This window comes from Rhinolophus sinicus, chromosome 8, assembly GCF_057876585.1.
Source record: "Rhinolophus sinicus isolate RSI-liver-muscle chromosome 8, RSI-T2T, whole genome shotgun sequence".
In the NCBI taxonomy this organism is placed as follows: domain Eukaryota; kingdom Metazoa; phylum Chordata; class Mammalia; order Chiroptera; family Rhinolophidae; genus Rhinolophus; species Rhinolophus sinicus.
Genome location: NC_142508.1, coordinates 46,209,310 through 46,229,736, shown reverse-complemented (window position 1 = coordinate 46,229,736; position 20,427 = coordinate 46,209,310). Strand labels below are relative to the sequence as shown.

The window sequence follows — 20,427 nt, the reverse complement described above, 5'->3', positions numbered from 1 at the left end:
CTGGTTTCTTTAAGTGTAAAGCTTGTGTAATTAGATTGTTTGAGATTTTTCTTGTGTTTTGAGATAGGCCTGTATTGCTAAGAATTCCTAATTGCTTTTCCTGTGTTCTATAAATTTGGGGTCATTGTATTTTCATTTTCAGTTGTCTCTGGATATATTTTGATTTCTTCCCTGATCTTGTTTTTAACACACTGATTGTTAAGTAGCATGTTATGTACCCTCCATATCTTTGTGTGTTTCTCATTTTTTTCCTTGTACTTGATTTCCATTTTTATGTCATTGTGATAGGAGAAGACGCTTGATATGATTTCAGTCTTAAGTTTATTGAGACTTGTTTTGTGTCCTAATATGTGGTTTGTCTTGGAAAATGTTCCACATGCTTGTGAAAAGAATGTATATCCTGCTGCTTTGGGGTGGAATGCTCTAAAAATATCAATTAAGCCCATCTTGTCTAAAGTGTCATTTCAGGCCAAAGTTTCCTTTTTCACTTTCTGTCTGGAAGACCTGTCCCTTGGTGTAAAGGTGGTACTAAAGTCACCTACTATGACTGTATTACTGTCAATCTCTCCCTGTATATCCGTCAATATTTGTTTGGAATATTTAGGTATTCCTATGTTGGGTCCATAAATGTTTACAAGGGTTATATCTGCTTGTTGGATTGACCCCTCTATCATTATGAAATGTCCTTGTCATTTGTTATATTTTGTTTTAAAGTCTGTTTGATATAAGGATGTCTACCCAGCTTTTTTCCCCCTTTGCATGAAATATCTTTTTCCATCCCTTTACTTTCAGCCTGTGTGTGTCTTTCCATTTGAAATGGGTCTCTTGTAGGAAGCCTGTATATGGTTCTTGTTATCTTATCCGTTCATCTAAACTATGTTTTTTGATTGGAACATTTAATACATTTACATTTACATTTATAGTGATTGTTGATCAGTACATAGTTATTGTCATTTTATTATTCATTTTTGTTTTTTAACCCCTTCTTAATGAAGTCCCTTTAACATTTCTTGTAATGCTGGTTTGGTGGTGATGAACTCCGTTAGGTTTTTCTTACCTGGGAAGCTCTCTGAAAAATCTCTTTTAATTTTAAATGATAGTCTTTCCAGTTAGGGTAATTTTCGTTGTAGTTCCTTGCTTTTTACGGCTTTGAATGTTTTGTGCCAATCCCTTCTGGTCTACAAAGTTTCTGTTGACAAATCAGCTGACAGTATGGGAGCTCCCTTGTATGTAGCTAGTTGCTATTCTCTTGCTGCTTTTAGGATTCTGTCTGTCTTTATCCTCTGCCATTTTTTGATGATGTGTCTTTGGGCTCATCTTGTTTGGGACTCTCTGAATTTCCTGGATTTGTATGTTTATTTCCTTTGCCAGGTTAGGGAAGTTTTCAGTTCTTATTTCTTCAAATAGGTTCTCTATCCCTTGTTCCCTTCTCTTCTCCTCTGGTACCCCTATAATGCAAATGTTTTTACACTTGATGTTGTCCCAGAGGTCCCTTAAACTATGCTCATTTGTTTTTGTTTTTGTTTCATTTTGCTGTTCCATTTGGGTGTTTCTGCTACTTTTTCTTCTAAATTGCTGATTTGATCCCCTGCTTCATCAAATCTGCTGCTGATTCCTTCTAGTGTCTTCTTCCCTACAGTTATTGTATTCTTCACTTCTGACTGATTCCTTTTTATGGTTTCTATGCCCTTTTTTATGCTTACTCTCTCTTTGTTGAACTTCTCACTAATTTCCTTGAGCATCCTTATAACCAGTGTTTTGAACTCTGTATCGGGTAGATTGCTTGCCTCTATTTAATTTAGTTCTTTTTCTGGAGTTTTCTATTTTATCATTTGGGACATATTTGTGTTCTCATTTTGGCTGTCTTTGTGTTTGTTTCTATGTATTAGGTAGATAGGCCATGTCTCCCAGTCTTTGCAGGGTGGCCTTAAGTAGTAGGTGTCCTGTGGGGCCCAGTGGCACAGTCTCCCTGATCACCTGAGCTGGATGCTCCAAGAGTTTCCCTGTGTGGGTTCGTATGCCCTCCTGTTGTAGTTTAGCCTTGATAGCTGTTGGCATGTCAGTGCGCTGGATTGACCCTCATGCTGACTGGCTGTGTGGAGTGGCCACAACCACAGCATACGAGCTGCTGTGTGGGCACTGACCCCATGCAGAGGAATCCGTCCCAGTGGATTTTGGTGTCTGTCAAGACCAATCTTTGTGTGTGCTGCTCGTGGGGCTAAGCAGGTGGTGCTCTGTTGTGGTCTGAAGCCAGCCATCGGTTGTATTGGTTCTGGTGCCTCTCGGGAGGGGCTCCAGCACAGGGCAAGGTCAGCCACTGCCTGTGTCCAGCCTAAGGTTACCTGGCAGGAGTTAGAAAGCAATCCAGTTAGTAGCTGCCTGTCCTGGACCTGCAGGTGTGTGGGCGAGGCCACGCTATAATACAAGCCTGGCTGCCACCAGTACTGGGTTTGGGTCGGTTCAGCAGAATGGCACAGGGCACCTCAAGGCCTGTTGCCCCTTATCAGCTTACATAGTTCTTACCTTGTACCAAGCACTGGTCTAAGCACTTTTAATATATTGAATTATTAAATTCTTTAATAACTTTATGATGTAAATACTACTTGTGGTATTGTTTTGAGGCAATTGTTAATACAGAATACTTAGGCAACTTCCCCAGATTACACAGCTAACTAGTGTCAGAAGTAGGTTTTCTACCCAAGCAGTCTGGCACCAAAGCTGGTGTTTTTAACTGTTGCAATATACTGCCTCTCAAGACAGAGTTGGCATGGATTTAGATAAAATAAGACATTCTTTATCTGTCTGGTATCTTTATACTTAGTAATTCTGTGGTCACACTAAGGTGAATGTTTTTCAATCTCCTCATATTTCTCTTCTCTGAAGTTCATAAATATCATACCAACTCCATTTATTAAATCTTCACCAATTCTCAAGAGTGTTTTTTAGAATTGGTTATGAGTCTTATTTATTTTTATGTTACGTTACATTTCTTTGTTATAAGCAGAGTATTCCATTTCAAGTCGGTCATGATCATCTTATTGGAGGAAGGGAAGTTGCTCTGGAGGGTTGTGAGGGATGTGACAAGAACACAGGGCCAGGTGAGTGAAGTATGATGTGGCAGGTAAAGCCATCACCAGAGTAAAAAACCCAACTGGTCCAGGAGGAGGTCAGTTCCTTTGATGTTTTGGGAAAACTACCTTCAAAGCTGTGGAGTGAAAAAGGTAACAGGTAACCAAAATATATCATATATAGTGATATGTTCTGTGAAGAAAAGTAAGCAAAAGTTAAGGGATAAAGAACGATGGAGAAAGTGTTAATTCAGATAATAGGGTCAGAAAGGGATCTCTCTGGTCTTAGTTTGGCATTCTATGGATAGACAGTTTTTTATCAACAATTCGCCTAATGATTTTTACAATTGAAAATCTTCATTTGAATCAATGTTTTTCTGTCTTTCATTCCTTCTACATTTATTACTTGTCCGCATGCTCTTTGGTAAACTTGAAATATAATTCCAATGGGAAAGCTAGCAAGAGTGCTTGACTTTGTTCTTTATATGATTGTAACTAAGTAACAACCATAAATACTACACTTGAAATTTTCTGACCTTCTCTTGTTTCTATCTCTTTGTAGAATTATTTTCATTGGTTCAGTAAACTTTAGCCCAACACAGTCTTTGATTTTTTATGCCCATGTGTGAATATTGAGTAATTCCTTATGGTGATTGTTATGTATCTTTGACTTGATCCCTTAATCTTTTAATTTATTCTTGCTTTCTGAAGCTTTTCCAGGCTCACCCTATCCCTTCCCTATCCCAGACCAGACAACTGAATTGGTTAAAAGTGAGTTATTTTGGCCTTCTGTGTTTTATGTTTTTCTTTTTTTTTAAAATCAGTACTAGGTATTAATTTTATTTAGTTAGCATTGTTTTGTACACACTCCCCCCAACCCCACCCCCCGTTCTGATTCTTGTATTGTCAAAATGGTGGTCTCCTTTAGCTTCTTCAGATAATTTTTGTGTCCTTTTGCCATGACCGATTATAAAACTTTTTTGCCACAACAATCGAGGGCACATCTTCTACCTTCCCTGCTCCAGACCATGACTTAAATCTTTGCTTAAGAAGCCCTGGTTTATTACCTTATCTGTTGCCACAACCTGGGCAATAGGCATGTTTATGATTTTGTTTTGTTTTGTGGGCAGTGAGTCTTTGACAGTTTTGTCTCTTTCTAGCAAATTGGTCATTTTCAACTTTTATGGTTTCTGGGTTTACAATGTTTATTTCCCTAGAAAATAATTCATAAGCCTTCAAATTAATTACCATAAAAGTCTTACAATGTTTTTAAAAATACTCTCTCAATGTTTCTTTCCCTTGTCATTTTATTTTTTACATTGGTTATAGTCTTTGTATGTTTTCTAACTCATCACATTCTGATTCTGTATTAATTGATTTATCCCCTCACCTTTTCTTAAGGTACTTTGTTCTTTTCTTTTTACTAGAGATGTGTACATTGGTTATCTTCATTCTTTCATTTTTATCATAAGCATTTAAATCCTTTTTATGTGACTTATGGTGAGTTCCATAGATTTTAATATGTAATATTTTCAGGACCATCATTCTCTGAAAAACTTTTTTCAGTTTCAATTACATTTCCACATTGACTAAACAGTTATTTGGTAGGGAGCTTCTTCATTTCTAAGTAAGAGTACTTTTGATTTTCTGATACTGGCATTCATTATGATTTTATTGTAGTCAAATAATGATTGCATTATTTTTTTGTTATACATAATTCAATCACAGTCAATTATTTTTGTTATATATCATGCAATATTTGCCAATCTCCAACAGATCCTTTGTTAACAAAGTACCATACACATTTGCCCACCTCTACCACTTTTTCCATATCATTCTTATAGCATATTCTCCTTTTCAGCTACAAGTTTTGCTCAGAATTGCATAAACCTTATAATATGCTATATATCTATTAATATGATAATATCTGAAATATTCTGATACTTTTTTGGGAAGTATAGCAGTAGTTGGCTTTGGGTATAGAAAAATGGAAAGGGGTCCGGCCTTTTGGCTCAGGCGGTTGGAGCTCCATGTTCCTAACTCCCGAAGGCTGCCGGTTCGATTCCCACATGGGCCAGTGGGCTCTCAACCACAAGGTTGCCAGTTCGATTTCTTGAGTCCCACAAGGGATGGAGGGCTGCGCCCCCTGCAACTAAGATTGAACACGGCACCTTGAGCTGAGCTGCCGCTGAGCTCCCAGATGGCTCAGTTGGTTGGAGTGCATCCTCTGAACCATAAGGTTGCCAGTTCAATTCCTCGAGTCCCACAAGGGATGGTGGGCTGCGCCCCCTGCAACTAGCAACGGTAAGTAGACATGGAGCTGAGCTGCGCCCTCCACAACTAAGACTGAAAGGACAACAACTTGAAGCTGAACAGCACCCTCCACAACTAAGATTGAAAGGACAACAGCTTGACTTGGAAAAAAAAAGAAAAATGGAAAGGAATGTCTGGGAAAGAATATGAAGGAAAACATTTAAATGTAGACTAGGATTTCAGTAGGATAGAACAGTAATAGTAAAAATGCTACCAAGAAGGAGTAAATAAAACACCTCATACCTTTATTGGTATGTGGGATGAAGAAAATCATAGTTCTGCATAGGAGGGAATTAACAGCAGTGATGGACACAATATGCATAAGTGGAGAGGCAATTGGAAAACAATCATTTATAAATACTATTCATATATATGCATGCATCTTAAATACAGAGGGTGCCAAAAAAATGTGTACACATTTTAAGAAAGGAAAAAAAAACTGTATTAAAATTGTACTACTCAATATATACCTGTAACAAAAGATGAATACAAATCACGTTTGACTTCTGCAATTACAAAAGGTGCTCAAAGTGGTTACCATCAGCATGATTTTAATATGTTTTTTTCCTTACTTAAAATGTGTATACATTTTTCTGGCACCCTCTCTATATATTATAATCACTGTAGTATAGTGTGAAGGTTGGAAGGCACAGAGACATTCTATAATTGTTTCATTATTCTTACATAATTATTGTAATAATCATATTCTCCAGTGACTAATTTTTTTTAAATTCTTTTTTAGATTCCTTTCATCTAGTGATTTACTTTTTCTGTAATTATCAACTACTATGTCCTTGGAGTTTGTTATTCAGTGGCACATAAAAGAATAATTGCATTTGTCCTTTTTGAAGTTTAAGGAATAAGGAAATAAACAGTATAAAAACAGAAAATTAATGAATATACAATTGAAAATAAAATGGATGTAGGGCAAATAACTAGATATTGGAATAGACACATAAATATGAACTTAATTAGATTCAGCTATTACATCCTTCCTGAGGGTAGTAACTTTTAGACCTGGACAATGAAAAGGAGATATTATATAAAGAATCCATTTATGAGAAATTAAAAATCCTGTAGATATCTAAATGATAGGAAATGTGACTTCATGTAGGAGGGGGAAAATATTAGGTGAAAGAGTATAATGAATTAAAATGAAGTCTTAAAAGCAGCTCCTTGTTATATATGGTAAAGTGTTTGAAGAAAAATATCACAAAATTGTTAATATGTACAGATTATCAAAGTTTGATCTGCACTAGCAGTATCTCTACCAAGAAAACTGCTGACTAGTTCTACACCTATAGATGTTGATTTAGTTTACTTGGATTCGTTCCTGAACATCAGTACTTACTTGGCAACAAGCTTACTAGGTGATGATCACCACCTAAATTTGAGACCCACCGACTTAATCTGTTTCCCATATCACAAACCTCACAATCTTACATTATGCTCTTATCATTTTCTGAGCTCTCTTTAACTTTCTTAAGTTATTTTAATTATTCATTTATATTGTGAATTTTGTTTTTTTCCTCTGTACTCTATAATTTTCATTTTCATGACATGAAAAAAGAAACTTTTGTTTCTTTTCTTTCAGATTTGGAGTACAAGTATGACACAAAGAGTTTATCTGTAGGGAAGAACATTATTGAAAATAATGGTTCTCTGTGGGAAGTAATAGAAAGTAGTAAATTCATTGGTCTTCAGAGCTACACTTTCAAAAATGACTGGCAAAGCAAAAGCAAGATTGAAGTACAAAGACCTGAAGTGGGATATTTCAGTCAAATGAAAATCATGTCTGAAAAAGTACCCAATTACAAAAATTATAAGTCTCTTAAATTACATCATGGAATTCATGATAACAAGAAGGCCGATGAATATAATGAATATGGGAAGGTCTTTAGTTGTGACTTAAAGTTTGATGAATATGAGAGACTACACACTCGTGAGAAAACCTGTGAATGTAATGGGTATTGGAAAACCTTTGGAGTAGATGACCCACATACCCTACAACTGAATATTCATACTGGTGTGAAACCTTGTAAATATATGGAATATGGGAATGCATTTAGTTTTTATAAAGACCTTACTGTACAGCAGAAAATTCATGATCAGATGTTCTATAAATGTAAGAAATATGGAAGGACCTTAAGAAGAGTTGAAGAAATTACTCCACTTCAAAGAATTCATACTAGTGAGAAACTCTGTGAATGCACTTTCTGTGGGAAATCCTTTAGATCACATGCACAACTTACTCGACATCAGAAAATCCACACTGATGAGAAACCTTACAAATGTATGGAATGTGGCAAGAACTTCAGATTTCATTCACAGCTAACTGAACATCAGAGAATTCATACTGGTGAGAAACCATACAAATGCATACAATGTGAGAAGGTCTTTAGGATTAGTTCACAGCTTATTGAACATCAGAGAATTCACACTGGTGAGAAACCTTATGCATGTAAAGAATGTGGGAAGGCTTTTGGAGTCTGTAGAGAACTTGCTCGACATCAGAGAATTCATACTGGAAAGAAACCCTATGAATGTATGGCATGTGGAAAGGTCTTTAGAAATAGTTCATCCCTGACTAGACATCAGAGAATTCATACTGGTGAGAAACCCTATAAATGTAAGGAATGTGGGAAAGCTTTTGTAGTAGGTAGTGAACTTACTCGACATCAGCGAATTCACAGTGGTCAGAAACCTTATGAATGTAGAGTGTGTGGAAAGTTCTTTAGACTTACTTCAGCCCTTATTCAACATCAGAGAATTCATAGTGGTGAGAAACCTTATGAATGTAATGTATGTGGGAAAGCCTTTAGACACAGTTCAGCGCTTACTGAACATCAGAGAATTCATACTGGAGAGAAACCTTATGAATGCAAGGTATGTGGGAGGGCCTTTAGGCATAGTTCATCCTTTACAAAACATCAGAGAATTCATACTGATAAGAAACCCTATGAATGTAAGGAATATGGGAATGCCTTTACTATGGGCAGGACGTTACTTGATATAAAAAAAAAGTTGTGATGAGAAGTCTTTTGAATGAAAGGCATGTATAAAGGCTTTTGTTTCTGAGTTTCACTGGAAAAGCCTGTGCATTTAATAAGTAGTAATAAAAAGGGTTCAATATCTGTCTCATTAAATCTCTTTTCATACTTTATGGCCACTATTTAGAAGTAGAATTGCTCAATCTTAGGTGATATATACTTTCACCTTTGTTAGATATGGTCAAGTATTTCTCCCTTTTATAACAGTTAACATTCTGAATAGCTATTTATGTAGGATGGTCCCTATTAATCCACTTCTGCAATGTGTGGAAAATGTTTTTCTCAAATTATTTATTTTCATGAGCTTCTTGTCCAGACGTGTTGTGCTTACAATGACTTTTTTGGTGTATGTGTGTTTTGTGCTTATTGACTATATCACTCAAATGCATCTTTTGCATTCTGATTTTTGCTTGTTATATATGGCATAGTTATCCTCCTCCAGATAGTTAGAATTCCCAGTCACATACTATGTAGTTTTAAAGGTTTGTGGCCCTGCACTATATTTTTATAGAATTTTGTTTGTTTGCTTTCTATTGTTTTTGTTTTAATGGTAGGGGTATAATCTCCTTTTGATTGTCATCAAATGGTTGACTTCTTTTTGAATTTTTATTTTGTTTCGACATGATACTTCCCCAAATAGCTACCACAATACAATTTCTTCAAGGAGTTTTTTCATCTCTAGGCAGTACCAGTCAGGATCCAAATGAAAAGAGCATTTTTAATTATATAAAATTTACTAACCCAATCTTACCAGTCTTTAAAAGGAGGGAAATTTGTTAAGCATCTTTGAAAGGAGGGAAAATCTAAAACTATTGCAATGATCACTAAACTTACATTAAGACAGTTTACAACTCTATTATTACCATGGCTTCAATTGGGTTTTGTATTTATAATTTTCCTTTTTGCTCCCATTCAGTGTTGCCTTACTGGGTTTTGGCAGTTGAACAATCAGTAGAGATCTTTGATTTTAGGAATGTCACTTGAATCAAAAAGAAAGAGACAGAGGGAGAGAAGGAAGGAGGGAGGGAGGGGGAAAATGAAACAGTCATAGAAATAATGTCACAAATCTTAGTTGTCCATCATTTCTTTCTTAAGACAGTTGGCCTGGCTATACAATCAATGTGATCATGAGCCTCTGGTTATTAGATATTTGTAAGAAAACTTACTTATATGTTTAGATACATTTATGTCACCATCATTCATTAGATTTTAATTTTTGAAACTGGTGTCTTTCCCAGAATTATGTACTCTTTAAAGGTTTACATGATCAACAGTAGTAATTAAGCCATTTTCCTAATTCAGTATCTTGAGTTACGTTGTTTCTTTAAATATTCCTTATTAGCATTTTATTTAAATTAGCAGTTTTTAAAAATAAATTAGATATTTCATGTCCCATATAGTAAGAGTCTCTGTTGTTACCCTTTTATTAGAATATTTACTATTTCATGTCTTTAAATATGTTCAACTATTTTTTATAATTAATATTATTATTATTAATAGTTTGTTTACTGAGCTATTATGTGACCACACTGCTGATTTACTCTTTGATCCCACTCTACCTGGTTATTCTGAGTTACCATTAGTACTGATTAGTTTCCCTCTTCTTGGTGTAGTACTCCAGACCTACTTTCCCTACACTTCTGTGTGTGTGTTTATTTTTTTGGTTGCTTGAACAAATTAAAACAATGAGCTATCTATACCTTATATACAGACTTAAAATTAATGACAGAAACAAAATAACCATGTGTCTTGGCACTTAGTATTTGAAATTATTAATGACTAAATGAAAAATTAAAGAATGCAAACATATCCTTATTATGTTTCCCTTATTTTTAATTACAGCAACATTTTGGTCACATATTAACATTTTCCTTTGAACTTCGTTATGAACTCTTGTCATTTCAGACAACTACTCTAATGAACCATGATATAATTATTGTTCTCAACTATTGTTGTTTTGCTACTTTTTTTTTTTTTTTTTTGGTGCTCAATTGATAAAACTTTATTTCTTTACATTTTTGTTTTCTCCTTTATCCTTTCCACATTTTCCCTAGCCTATTTGGAAGCTTCACCCCTCCCCAAATACAAGGCAATGTTCCAGACCTATCCTATTTATTGCTGCACTGAACCATGAAATTAGCTATCCCTAGATGAAGGAATTCTGGTTTAATTGAATAGTGAAGAATTCTAATAAATGTAAAAGGAATGAAAGAAATAGGAAATCACTATAATAATAATTATATACAAAATCCATTGATGATGGATGCTAAAATTTGAAGGTGAATGTTTGAAGGAAAATGGGATATTAGAATTGTCTCAAACTCTCTCTCTGAAATATTTAATTACAAAGAGAAAACATTTCATAAGCCATCTTAACAAAATGATCATGATCACCAGTACTAAGAGATGGGCATATACCACCAAGCTGATGAACCAAGAATGGCACATCACTTTGGTGGTATTCTCACCAAAAAAATGCACAACCATGATCTAATGAGGAAACAGCAGACAAACCCAAAATTAAGAACCTTCTTTAAATCGGGTAATTAATTTACCCAATACTCCAAAAGTCGTGAAAGGCAAGGGAAGACTGAGAATCTCTCAAAGATTAGAGGAGACTAAGTTAACCTGACACCTAAATACAATGTAGGATTCTAGACCCAATCTGGAACATTAGTGAAGAAAACTTGGTGAAATACAAACAAAGACTATCGTTTAATTGACAGTGTTATACAAATGTTAATGTCTTAGTTTTGATCATTATACTATGGTGATGTAACATAATGTTAGGCAGATTGGGAGAAGGGTGTGTAGAAATGGTATACTCTTCTTGCAATTCTTCTGTAAGAGTAGAATTAAAAAAAACAAAAACACCATTTTCGGCCAATATGAAGTAATAGAGACTGGATTTATCTTCCTGCCTAAAGTTTTTAAAACACTAGGTGAAATATAAGAAATGACAGTTTCCAGACACTGGCCATTAGACAACAAAACAGTAATGCCTAACAAAATGTAAACAAATGTGACCCATACACTTGACCCAGTTTACTGCCTACAGGGCATTTCCACATCTCAGCACAAAGCAGGAGTGCAGGAGTGCCTCATGATCTCCCTAAGTTGACAAGATGGAGCTGACAGTCCAGGAAGGCCATGATGGGTAGAGTTTACAGGGCAGAGTACTGAGCCAAATTCTAATCAGTGCATGGGGACAAGGAGACCACCTGAGGCCAGCAAAAGAAATGCTTAAGAAAGAACACAGGTAATCTTTGGACCTCCCAGAAGTGCCAGGAATAGTTTGTGCCCCATCAGCCAGGGTAGAGTTTACAGGACACTGGTTAGATTACTCAAAAAGTTATTGCCTCAGTGAAGAGGCCAGTTAGCACCTAGCACACCTGGCCCCACCTACCAAGCTTAAAGCAAATTTTGAAAGGATCACACCATTTCTAGATAATGTAAGTATATTCCAGAACAGAGGTGGAGAATATTTATAGAAATGTAAAAGTACCAAGCACACAGAAGGTAACTTTCACAATGTCTGGTAATAAATAAAATTTACCAGACATGTAAAGAAGTGGGAATACATGACTATAATGAGAAAAAACAATAGAAACACATCCAAAAATGACAAAAATAGACTTTATATATGATTTACTAGATTTTGTGTTTGGTAATAGATACTGACAGTACACTAGTCATAACTATATTCCATTATGTCCAACAAGGAAGAGAGATTGACCATGTCAAGTATAGATGTGGAAGATATTAAAAAGACCCAAACAAACTTCTAGAAATAAAAATGACAATGTCTGAGGTTTAAAAATTCAGTCGATGGGATTAGTAAATTATACATTACAAAAAGAAAACATTAGTAAACTCGAAGACCTAGCAAAAAATTGATAGAAATTGAAACAGAAAAACTAAGAATATAGTAGTGTATCAGATACCTATGGGACAACTTCAGACAGCCTAATTATGTGTAATTGGGATCACTGGGAGAAGGGAAAAGAATGGGTGGGGACAGAAAAAAATATTTGAAGGAATAATGGCCAAAAAATTCCAAATTTGATGAAAACTATAAATCTACAGATCCAGGAAGTTCAACTCATCCCAAGCACACACACACACAAAGAACAGGTGGGTAGAGAGATACAAGATGGCGAAGTAGATAAACACTGTGCATGCTTCCTTCCATAAATACATTAAAATTACAACTAAATTATAGAACAATCAACATGGAGAACTATCTGAAGTCTGTCTGAACAGAAGTTTTATAAATAAGGATATAAAGAAGAAGCCACATCGAGACTGGTAGGAGGGGCAGAGGTGCAAAATTGGCTGGCCACAAACCTCCCTGTAATAGTTGAGAATCAGGAGGGCTATCTTGGCCTCGGAGGTTCTCCCCGGAGGAGCAAGGGACCCAAGCCCCACACCAGACTCCCCAGTATGGAGTACTAGTTCCAGAAAGAGGAGCCCCCACAGCATCTGGCTGTGAAAAACAGTGGAGATTCTGACCACTCGGGAGGGACAGAAGGCTGTGGGAAATCCAGGTGTCCTCTTAAAGGGCCCATGCACACTCACTCATTTGAAGGCATTCACCCTGTGCTCTGGCAGAGAGATGGTGACTTGGGGGATGTAGAAAGTATACAGGGGACCGACTAAGGTGTGGCTGCAGGACAAGGGCTGGAGGACAGTCACCATTTTCCCTGTGTGGAGTCCTGCGTAGCTGGTAGGTGGGCGCCACTTCCCTGTGTGGGGTCCTCCTTCACATAGCCAAATCTGAATCTGAATTGATCTGGTGAGCTCTGCTGGGACCCTGCCCCAACCAAATCCCCCAATGCTGTAGGCACTTTCTTGATGAGCAGCCAGCCCCACCCACATTGTACTCTTTCTTGGAAAACTGTTGGAGTCCGCGGGTCCCAGGTAGGTGGTGAATGGCCCTGGTGTGCTCTGAGATTTTTGTGTACTACAGGATCAGCACTGGCACCAAACCAGAATCCACATTAACCTGGTGACCACAACTCTTCCCATTCCAGTGACTCCCTAAGACCCTGCCTCACCCAACTCACACTGCATGAGGCTTTATCACTGGCTGAACATTAAGGGAGCCAGCAGGTGGAAGCAGGCCTCAGGGTGTCCTGGCTTTTTGCGGTGTACCCCAGCCCTAGTACTGGTGGGAGCTGTCCTCCATTCACAGTGTGGCCTCTCCCATACACCTCCAACTTTAGCACAGGCAGCAAACAACTGGGGACTGCTTTATAACTCCTACGAGGTAGTCCCCAGCTGGTCACAAGCCATGGGTGATCTGGGCCTGCACCAAAGCCCCTCCCAAGAGGCCCCAGAACCAACATACTTAGAGGTTGGCTTCAGACCACAACAGAGCACCGTCTAATTAACCCCATAAGCAACACACCTAAAGGATGTCTCAACAGGCACCAAAGCCCACAGGGGCAAATCCCACTCAGTGGGGTAAGGCCACTGCACAGCAGCCTGTAAGCTGTGGATGTAGCCAAACCCCAGAGCCAATCAGCCTGAGGGACAATCCCACCTACCGATGTGCCAATAGCAATCAAGGCTCAACTATAACAGGACAGCACACATAACCCACAAAAGGGACACTCCTGGAACACCCAGAACAGGTGACCAGGGAGACTGCCAGGACCCCACAAAGCACCTACTACATAAGGCCATGTGGCCAAGACTAGGAGACACAGCAGACCTACATAATACATACAAAACCAACACAGAGAAGAAGCCAAAATGAGGAAACAAGGAAATGTATCCCAAATGAAAGAACAGGAGAAAACTCCAGCAAAAGAACTAAATGAAATAGGGGCAAGCAACCTACCAGATACAGAGTTCAAAACAATGTTTATAAGGTTGCTCAAGGAACTTAGTGGAACTTCAACAAGGACATAGCAAGCATTAAAAAGGACACAGAAACCATAAAAAAGAACTACTCAGAAGTGAAGAATACACTACAATGAAGTATGCACTAGCAGGAATCACCAGCGGACTAGATGAAGCAGAGGACCAAATCAGTAATTTGGAAGAGGGGAGCAGAAAACACCCAATTGAAATAGGAAAAAAAAAAGTCCAAAAACATGAGGATAGTTTAAGAGACCTTTGGGATATCAAGCATAACATTTGCATCATAGGGGTACCAAAAGAAGAAGAGAGAAAGCAAGGGATTGAGAACCTATCTGAAGAAATAGTAATGGGAAGAAGGCAGATTAAGTAAACACTATGCCTACTGCCTCCCAGGATCACACCAAAATTACAAATAAATTATAGAACAATCAACCTCAAGAATCATATGAAGACTAGCTGAACAGAACCCCTATAACTAAGGATCTAAAGAAGAGGCCACATCAAGCCTTTTAGGAGGAATGGAGATGCAAAACAGGCTGACCCCAAACCCACAGAAATAGGCACAGGAACCCTCCAAACACCAGGAAGGACACCTCCTTTGTGGAGGTACCCCCAAAAGAGGGAGGAGTCCCAGCCCCACACTGGACTCCCCAGCCCAGGGGTGCTGTGCTGGAAAGAGAAGTTACCACAACATCTGATAGTGAAAATCAGTGAGGACTCTGTCCATCTTGGTGAGATAGAAGACAGCTGGAATTCCAAATGCCCTCTTAAAGGGACTGCACACAGACTCACTTACTTGCAAACACTCATCCGGTCTCTGGTGGAGGGACAGCAACTTGAGAGACACCAGAGATGTACAAGGAAAGACTGAGTTGTGTGCCTTCAGAGCGAGGGCTGGAGGAACCAGTCATTTCCCGTGTGGAGCCTTCCTCACATGTAGCCTACAGGAGGGCGCCATCTTTTCTATATTGAACCCTCCCCCAAAGGGCCAAATCTGAGACTGCATTTGGTCTGGTAAAATCCGTGCATGGGCACGACCATGGTGACAACCTGGATCCCCACCCCCATGCAGCTAGTACTGCATCGCCAGGGGCACTGTCAGCTACTGAGTGGCTGGCTCTGCCCCATGAGCTTCGGAAGGCTTTTACAGCAGCTGACAGGTCCATGAAGGCCCAGGGAACTTTGGGTGGTGAGCCACACTCTACACCGAAGCCTGTCTTGGGCTGCTCTCGGAGACCTGCAGGCCTGAGGCAAGCGGTGGCTGGCTGTGTTGTTCTCAAGGTGTTTTTGTGAAGTGGTCGGCACCAGCCCGGCACCAACACAAGAACCAAAACTGCATTAACTTTGTAAAAACTACCACCCACACCAGAAAACTCCCTGCAACCCTGCCCTGCCCACCTAGAGCTACATTGCCGAAGACATTCTCAACACCAGGTCAATCAGCCAAGCCCATGCACCTAAGGAGGTTCTTTCAATGGCTGAGCCTTATGGGTAGCCAGCAGGTGGCAACAGACAGAGGGGACCCTGGGCCTTTTGCTGAGCTGCCCCAGACCCAATACTGGTGGCAGCCAGCCTCGCTTCATAGTGAGGCCATCCCCACATGCCTCCAGGTCCAGCACAGGCAGCAACCAACCACATATAGCTGTGTATCTCCTACCGTGTAACCTCGGGCTGGTCTAGGCAAGGCCAAAATAGGCCCGGGCACCCTCCAAAGAAACAATACACCTAGAGGCTGGCTTCAGAGCACTACCTGCTTAGCCCCACAAATGGCACACCCAAAGGGTGGACTCAACAGGCACAAGAACCCACAGGGGAGAACCCCACTCAGAAGGGTCAACCCACACACAGCTCATACCCGGTGGGCATAGCCAATCCTCACAGTCAGGGAGCCTGGGAGTCAGTGCCACCCACTGAGCAATCTAGGCTCAACTATAACAGGAGAATACACACAATACACACAAGGGACACTCCTGAAACACATGCACAATCAGGGAGATTGTGCTATTAAACCACACAAGACACATACTTCACAAATCCACCCAACAAAGACTCAGACACAGAGATGTACCTAATACACAGAAGCAACCAGAGGCAGCCAGAATGAGGAAACAAAGAAACATGTCATAAATAAAAGAACAGGAGAAACCTCCAGAAATATAATTTTTATTTTTAACAGTCAACACATACAACTTAAAATCATGTCTTTTTATTTAATGTAACATTGTAAATTCTCATACCCTTCCTTCCTGGCTATAAGATGGTTGTTCCACATGTAGCACCATATCCCCATTCCAAGCAGGAAGGGGAAAGTAAGAGGGCCTAAAGAATACATGCCCATTCTGAAAAATGAATGTCAACTGTAACTGACAAAAATGAATCAATAATTAAGAAAACAAACAAAGAATAGTCAATAAACTAAAAACAAAGGCATGTTACCTTCGCTTGGAAAGACCATTTTAAAATGTTACTTTAAATATCCAACAAAAATTAATCAGTCTTACATTAAAATACTAAATTAAAAAAAAAAAAAAAAAAGAATACATGCCCATTGAGCATGCCCCGCCCCATTCCCATACCTTTAAAGAACTAAAAAGCCCAATCTAACAACTTTTGTTTACATCTATAAGGGAAGCTAGAACATGTAGAGTGTTTGTTTGTTTTTCTTTATTTAAGCTGGGCACAGAGCTCGTTTAAACAAAATCAGAATTTTTACAGAAAGAATGAGGATAGATATTGGATTAGTCACGTGACAAAACAACAGTATCTAATATTAAAAATATTCTCAAATATCTTTCAATTATGTGGGAAGTTATATCGCTTAAATGAAAATGCAAAATATGTATACACACGTGTGTATATAAGTATCTACATGTTTATATTTGTGTATATATGTAAACCAAAATGATCAGCACACAAGATAACTTGAATCATTTGCCATATTAATAAGAAAAAATTAGGGAGTGCAAAGAGGGTATTTCCAAAGAGAAACAGTACGTTCTAGGTTACTTAATTGGTCTTCATTAGGAGTTTGCAAAGAAAGAGAAAAAAAATCATGTCCTGAAAAAATGTATTTCCAAAACAAAGAAAATACCAAGGCACCTTAAACATGACTTTCAGATGTCACAACCATTATTTCCTCCTCCACTGGAGAGCTCACGAGGAGGACAACGATGGGGAGGAAGACAACAAACCTTCCTTGGGGCCCAGATGACAAGGTCATCTTGTTCGGGGTTTTCCCCTCCCCCACCAGGGAAGAGCTAGTATCAGAAGAGACTGGGGCTTCCATCTCAATTTCAGTGTCACAGAGAAGTCAAGGTCTTTACAGTCCAGGGGTAGAGCCATCCTCTGCTCCCACATATGACTATGTGACACACACTGACACAAATGGACACAGTCTCCCCAAATTCACACATAACACTTCTGCACAGTCACACGCACATCACTAGACACAAAGTAACACCCTCAAGTCACAGCACTCTCCCTCCCCTCCCCACACAGTGCCGCAGAGTCACAATCCCCATGAGGCCTCAGTCACAGAAGAGTCACAAAGCTCCCTAAACCTGCACACAAAGAGGAATATACAGTCACAATCACACACCCACCACACGGGCAAAGTCACAGGTCACCCACACACAGTGTGACACAAAGCCAAACATTAACAATCATAGGGGGACTCACAGCCACACCCGCATAAAGCTAATCACGTCTGCACACATGGTATCACACAGACAATTACACACATAGCACTGGGACACACAGTCACATACAATTGTACAACCACCCCTCCTCAGCCCGGTCCTCCGGAACATACTTAATACTCAGTAACCGTTCTCGCCCCAGCTCTGGACTTTTCACCTTCGGATTCCCCCGGATCGCATCAGTGGCCAGGCGGAGCCACACAAGGACCAGCACCCGGGTCCAGTACAGCTCTGTTCAGAACCGCCGCCTCCGGGGGTGGAGGAGCGGCAGACCCGGCGCCCTCTGGGAAATGTAGTTCAGTGCAGCACTGGCGCTAAACGAGGTGGCTCCGGGCTTGATCCCGGCCAAAGAGAGCGCAGAACCGCGTCCTGGAGTCTTCTGGCGCTCCTGGCGTAGCTTTGCACTACTTGGAGTCAGGCCGGCGTGCTTGAACTGAGCGTATTATAAGCCAAGGCACATCACTGCCCTTTCCCAGAGGTAGAGTTAACACAGAGAGCTGAGTTCTGAGAGTCGGCCTATTTACACTCCTTCCGCCACCGGGGAGACAGTCCCGCAAGCTCTGGCGGAGGAAGGAAAGCGCGAAAAGCTGATTCGAGCCACTGAAACATCTGGGAAATGTAGTCCACAATCAGAAAGGTGGAAGACTGGCCAACATAAACTGATTTCATCCGTTATTGAGCCCGGGCTTGACAGAGCCCAAGGGACCTCTGGGAGCGCTATCCAGCCCGAGGAGTGCGCAGGCGCAGACTTTCTGGCTCGCCATAGTCGTCTTTGTTTGCTGGTGAGTTTGGTTTCGGCTTCACCAAGCGCGGATTTGGCTGTGGGGCGTGGGTTTCTGGGCTCAGTATCCAGTTAGGGAGGTTGTAGGGGCAGATTCGCGGAGTCTGCGACGGGGCTGGGGAGAACGAAGGGGTGGAATCGCCTCTTGTGACGTGCAGTGTTCAAAGCTTATGTGGAGGGGCACGGTTTCTGGAGGAAACGGATAGGCTCGCGGGTGGGTGACCGAGGATGTAAGGGGATATGAGAGGTGTTTTTCATAACCTGTGTGAAAAACTGTGGTTCGAAGTTTGTGAGAATGGATGGCATTGTGAGCTTTGTGGTGTGGTAACTTCTAAACCTCACTTTTCTCATTTCTAAAATCATGGTTATAAGAATGCATCTTTCTGGAGCATCCGTTTTTCTGAAAGACAGGAAAGGAAAACGGCTAAGCAATTAAGCAATAAGTAATTTTTAAAGTGAGTTTTACCAAAACAGCAGACTCATGTGGTGTAGAAACAAAATCAGCTTTTTTTTTTTAAAGAGGAAAGATTCCCGAAAACTTTTTATTGGGTATCCAGACTCCCCGTAGGTATTTACATTTCTTAATTCTTTGGAGAAACTTTAGTGAGGCTGTATTGAGAAGCCCTGGACTAAGGAATAGCTTTAAGAGGTAATTTCTACTAGTACAGACAGCACAGAATTGGGAAGCAAGTTGTCTTGTCTTTGGTGCAGAGATCAAATAACTAATTTAAAACTGTCTAATACGTAAATGAGCATGGCAATCTGACTCTTAATTGGACCAGGTTTTTCCTAGACCAAATGTCCTTTGTAAATGTAGTGAAACAAATGTTCTTGTATCTACAAAGACATTTTTTCCAGAAGTTTATCACAGAATATATTTTTCAATAAAATGAATAAAATAAAAAGTGGCACGGTACAAAATTCATACACAAAAATAATACCTTTGACATATACAAAAAAAGCAGTAATAGTTATAGAGAAGATGGTACTTTATTTACAATAGCAATAAGTCAGCTAAAACACCTAAGGGTAAACAAGAAATGTATAAAACCTATATGGATTATTTTTAAATGTTAATGAAGGACCCAAAAGAAGACTTGAGCAAATGGAAATATATATATATTTTAGATAGATTTAAAAAGCCTGCAAGGTATTTGGTTATGTGAAGAAAGCAAGGTGCATAGTGTTTGGTGTAATATACAATTTTTTTTTTTTTTAGTAAATGGAGATAAGAATGTATATTTGTGGTTCCATGAAGAAACTTTTGAGGTTTATACAAAAAAAATGAGAACAGTTGTCAGGGGAGGGAGATGCAGCAGCCAAGGCAGGGGTAAGAATCACATTTTTTGCTTGCCTGTTTTGTACATTTCCATTGTTAATTGGGGTGGAGTAATTCCATTTCTGTGTCCGCCCCATTGCTTTTCAGTTGTTTATCACTGCCTCATTCTTGAATGTTTTCTAGACTTCTATGATACTACTCTCATTTTTATGGTTCCAGTCAAAACCAAGGAATAATTACCCCCAATTCCATTAGTGACTTATGTTTCTGTTTGTCCTTCAGCTATTAGTATTACTAAGTTTCTGGCTTTGATCATCTTTTTTCACCTCCGAGAACTCTGAGTAACAGCATTCCACTGTAGCTTCAGCTG

General features: G+C 39.3%; 1 protein-coding gene across 14 annotated transcripts in view; it reads left to right on the top strand.

The window, feature by feature from the left end:
* ZNF529 (zinc finger protein 529) overlaps positions 1 to 10,377 on the top strand; it is a 32,670-nt gene extending 22,293 nt beyond the window's left edge. For 9 of the 14 annotated variants that reach the window (XM_088800657.1, XM_088800652.1, XM_088800653.1 and 6 more), the window contains 2 exons: positions 3,780 to 3,839; positions 6,976 to 10,377. In XM_088800657.1, the coding sequence (XP_088656783.1) occupies positions 3,780 to 3,839; positions 6,976 to 8,411 (1,496 nt within the window). In that variant the 3' untranslated portion in view covers positions 8,412 to 10,377. The remainder of the gene's footprint in view (positions 1 to 3,779; positions 3,840 to 6,975) is intronic. The other 5 variants (XM_019749925.3, XM_088800659.1, XM_088800660.1 and 2 more) reach the window with 1 other exon arrangement.
* Positions 10,378 to 20,427: the final 10,050 nt, after the last annotated feature.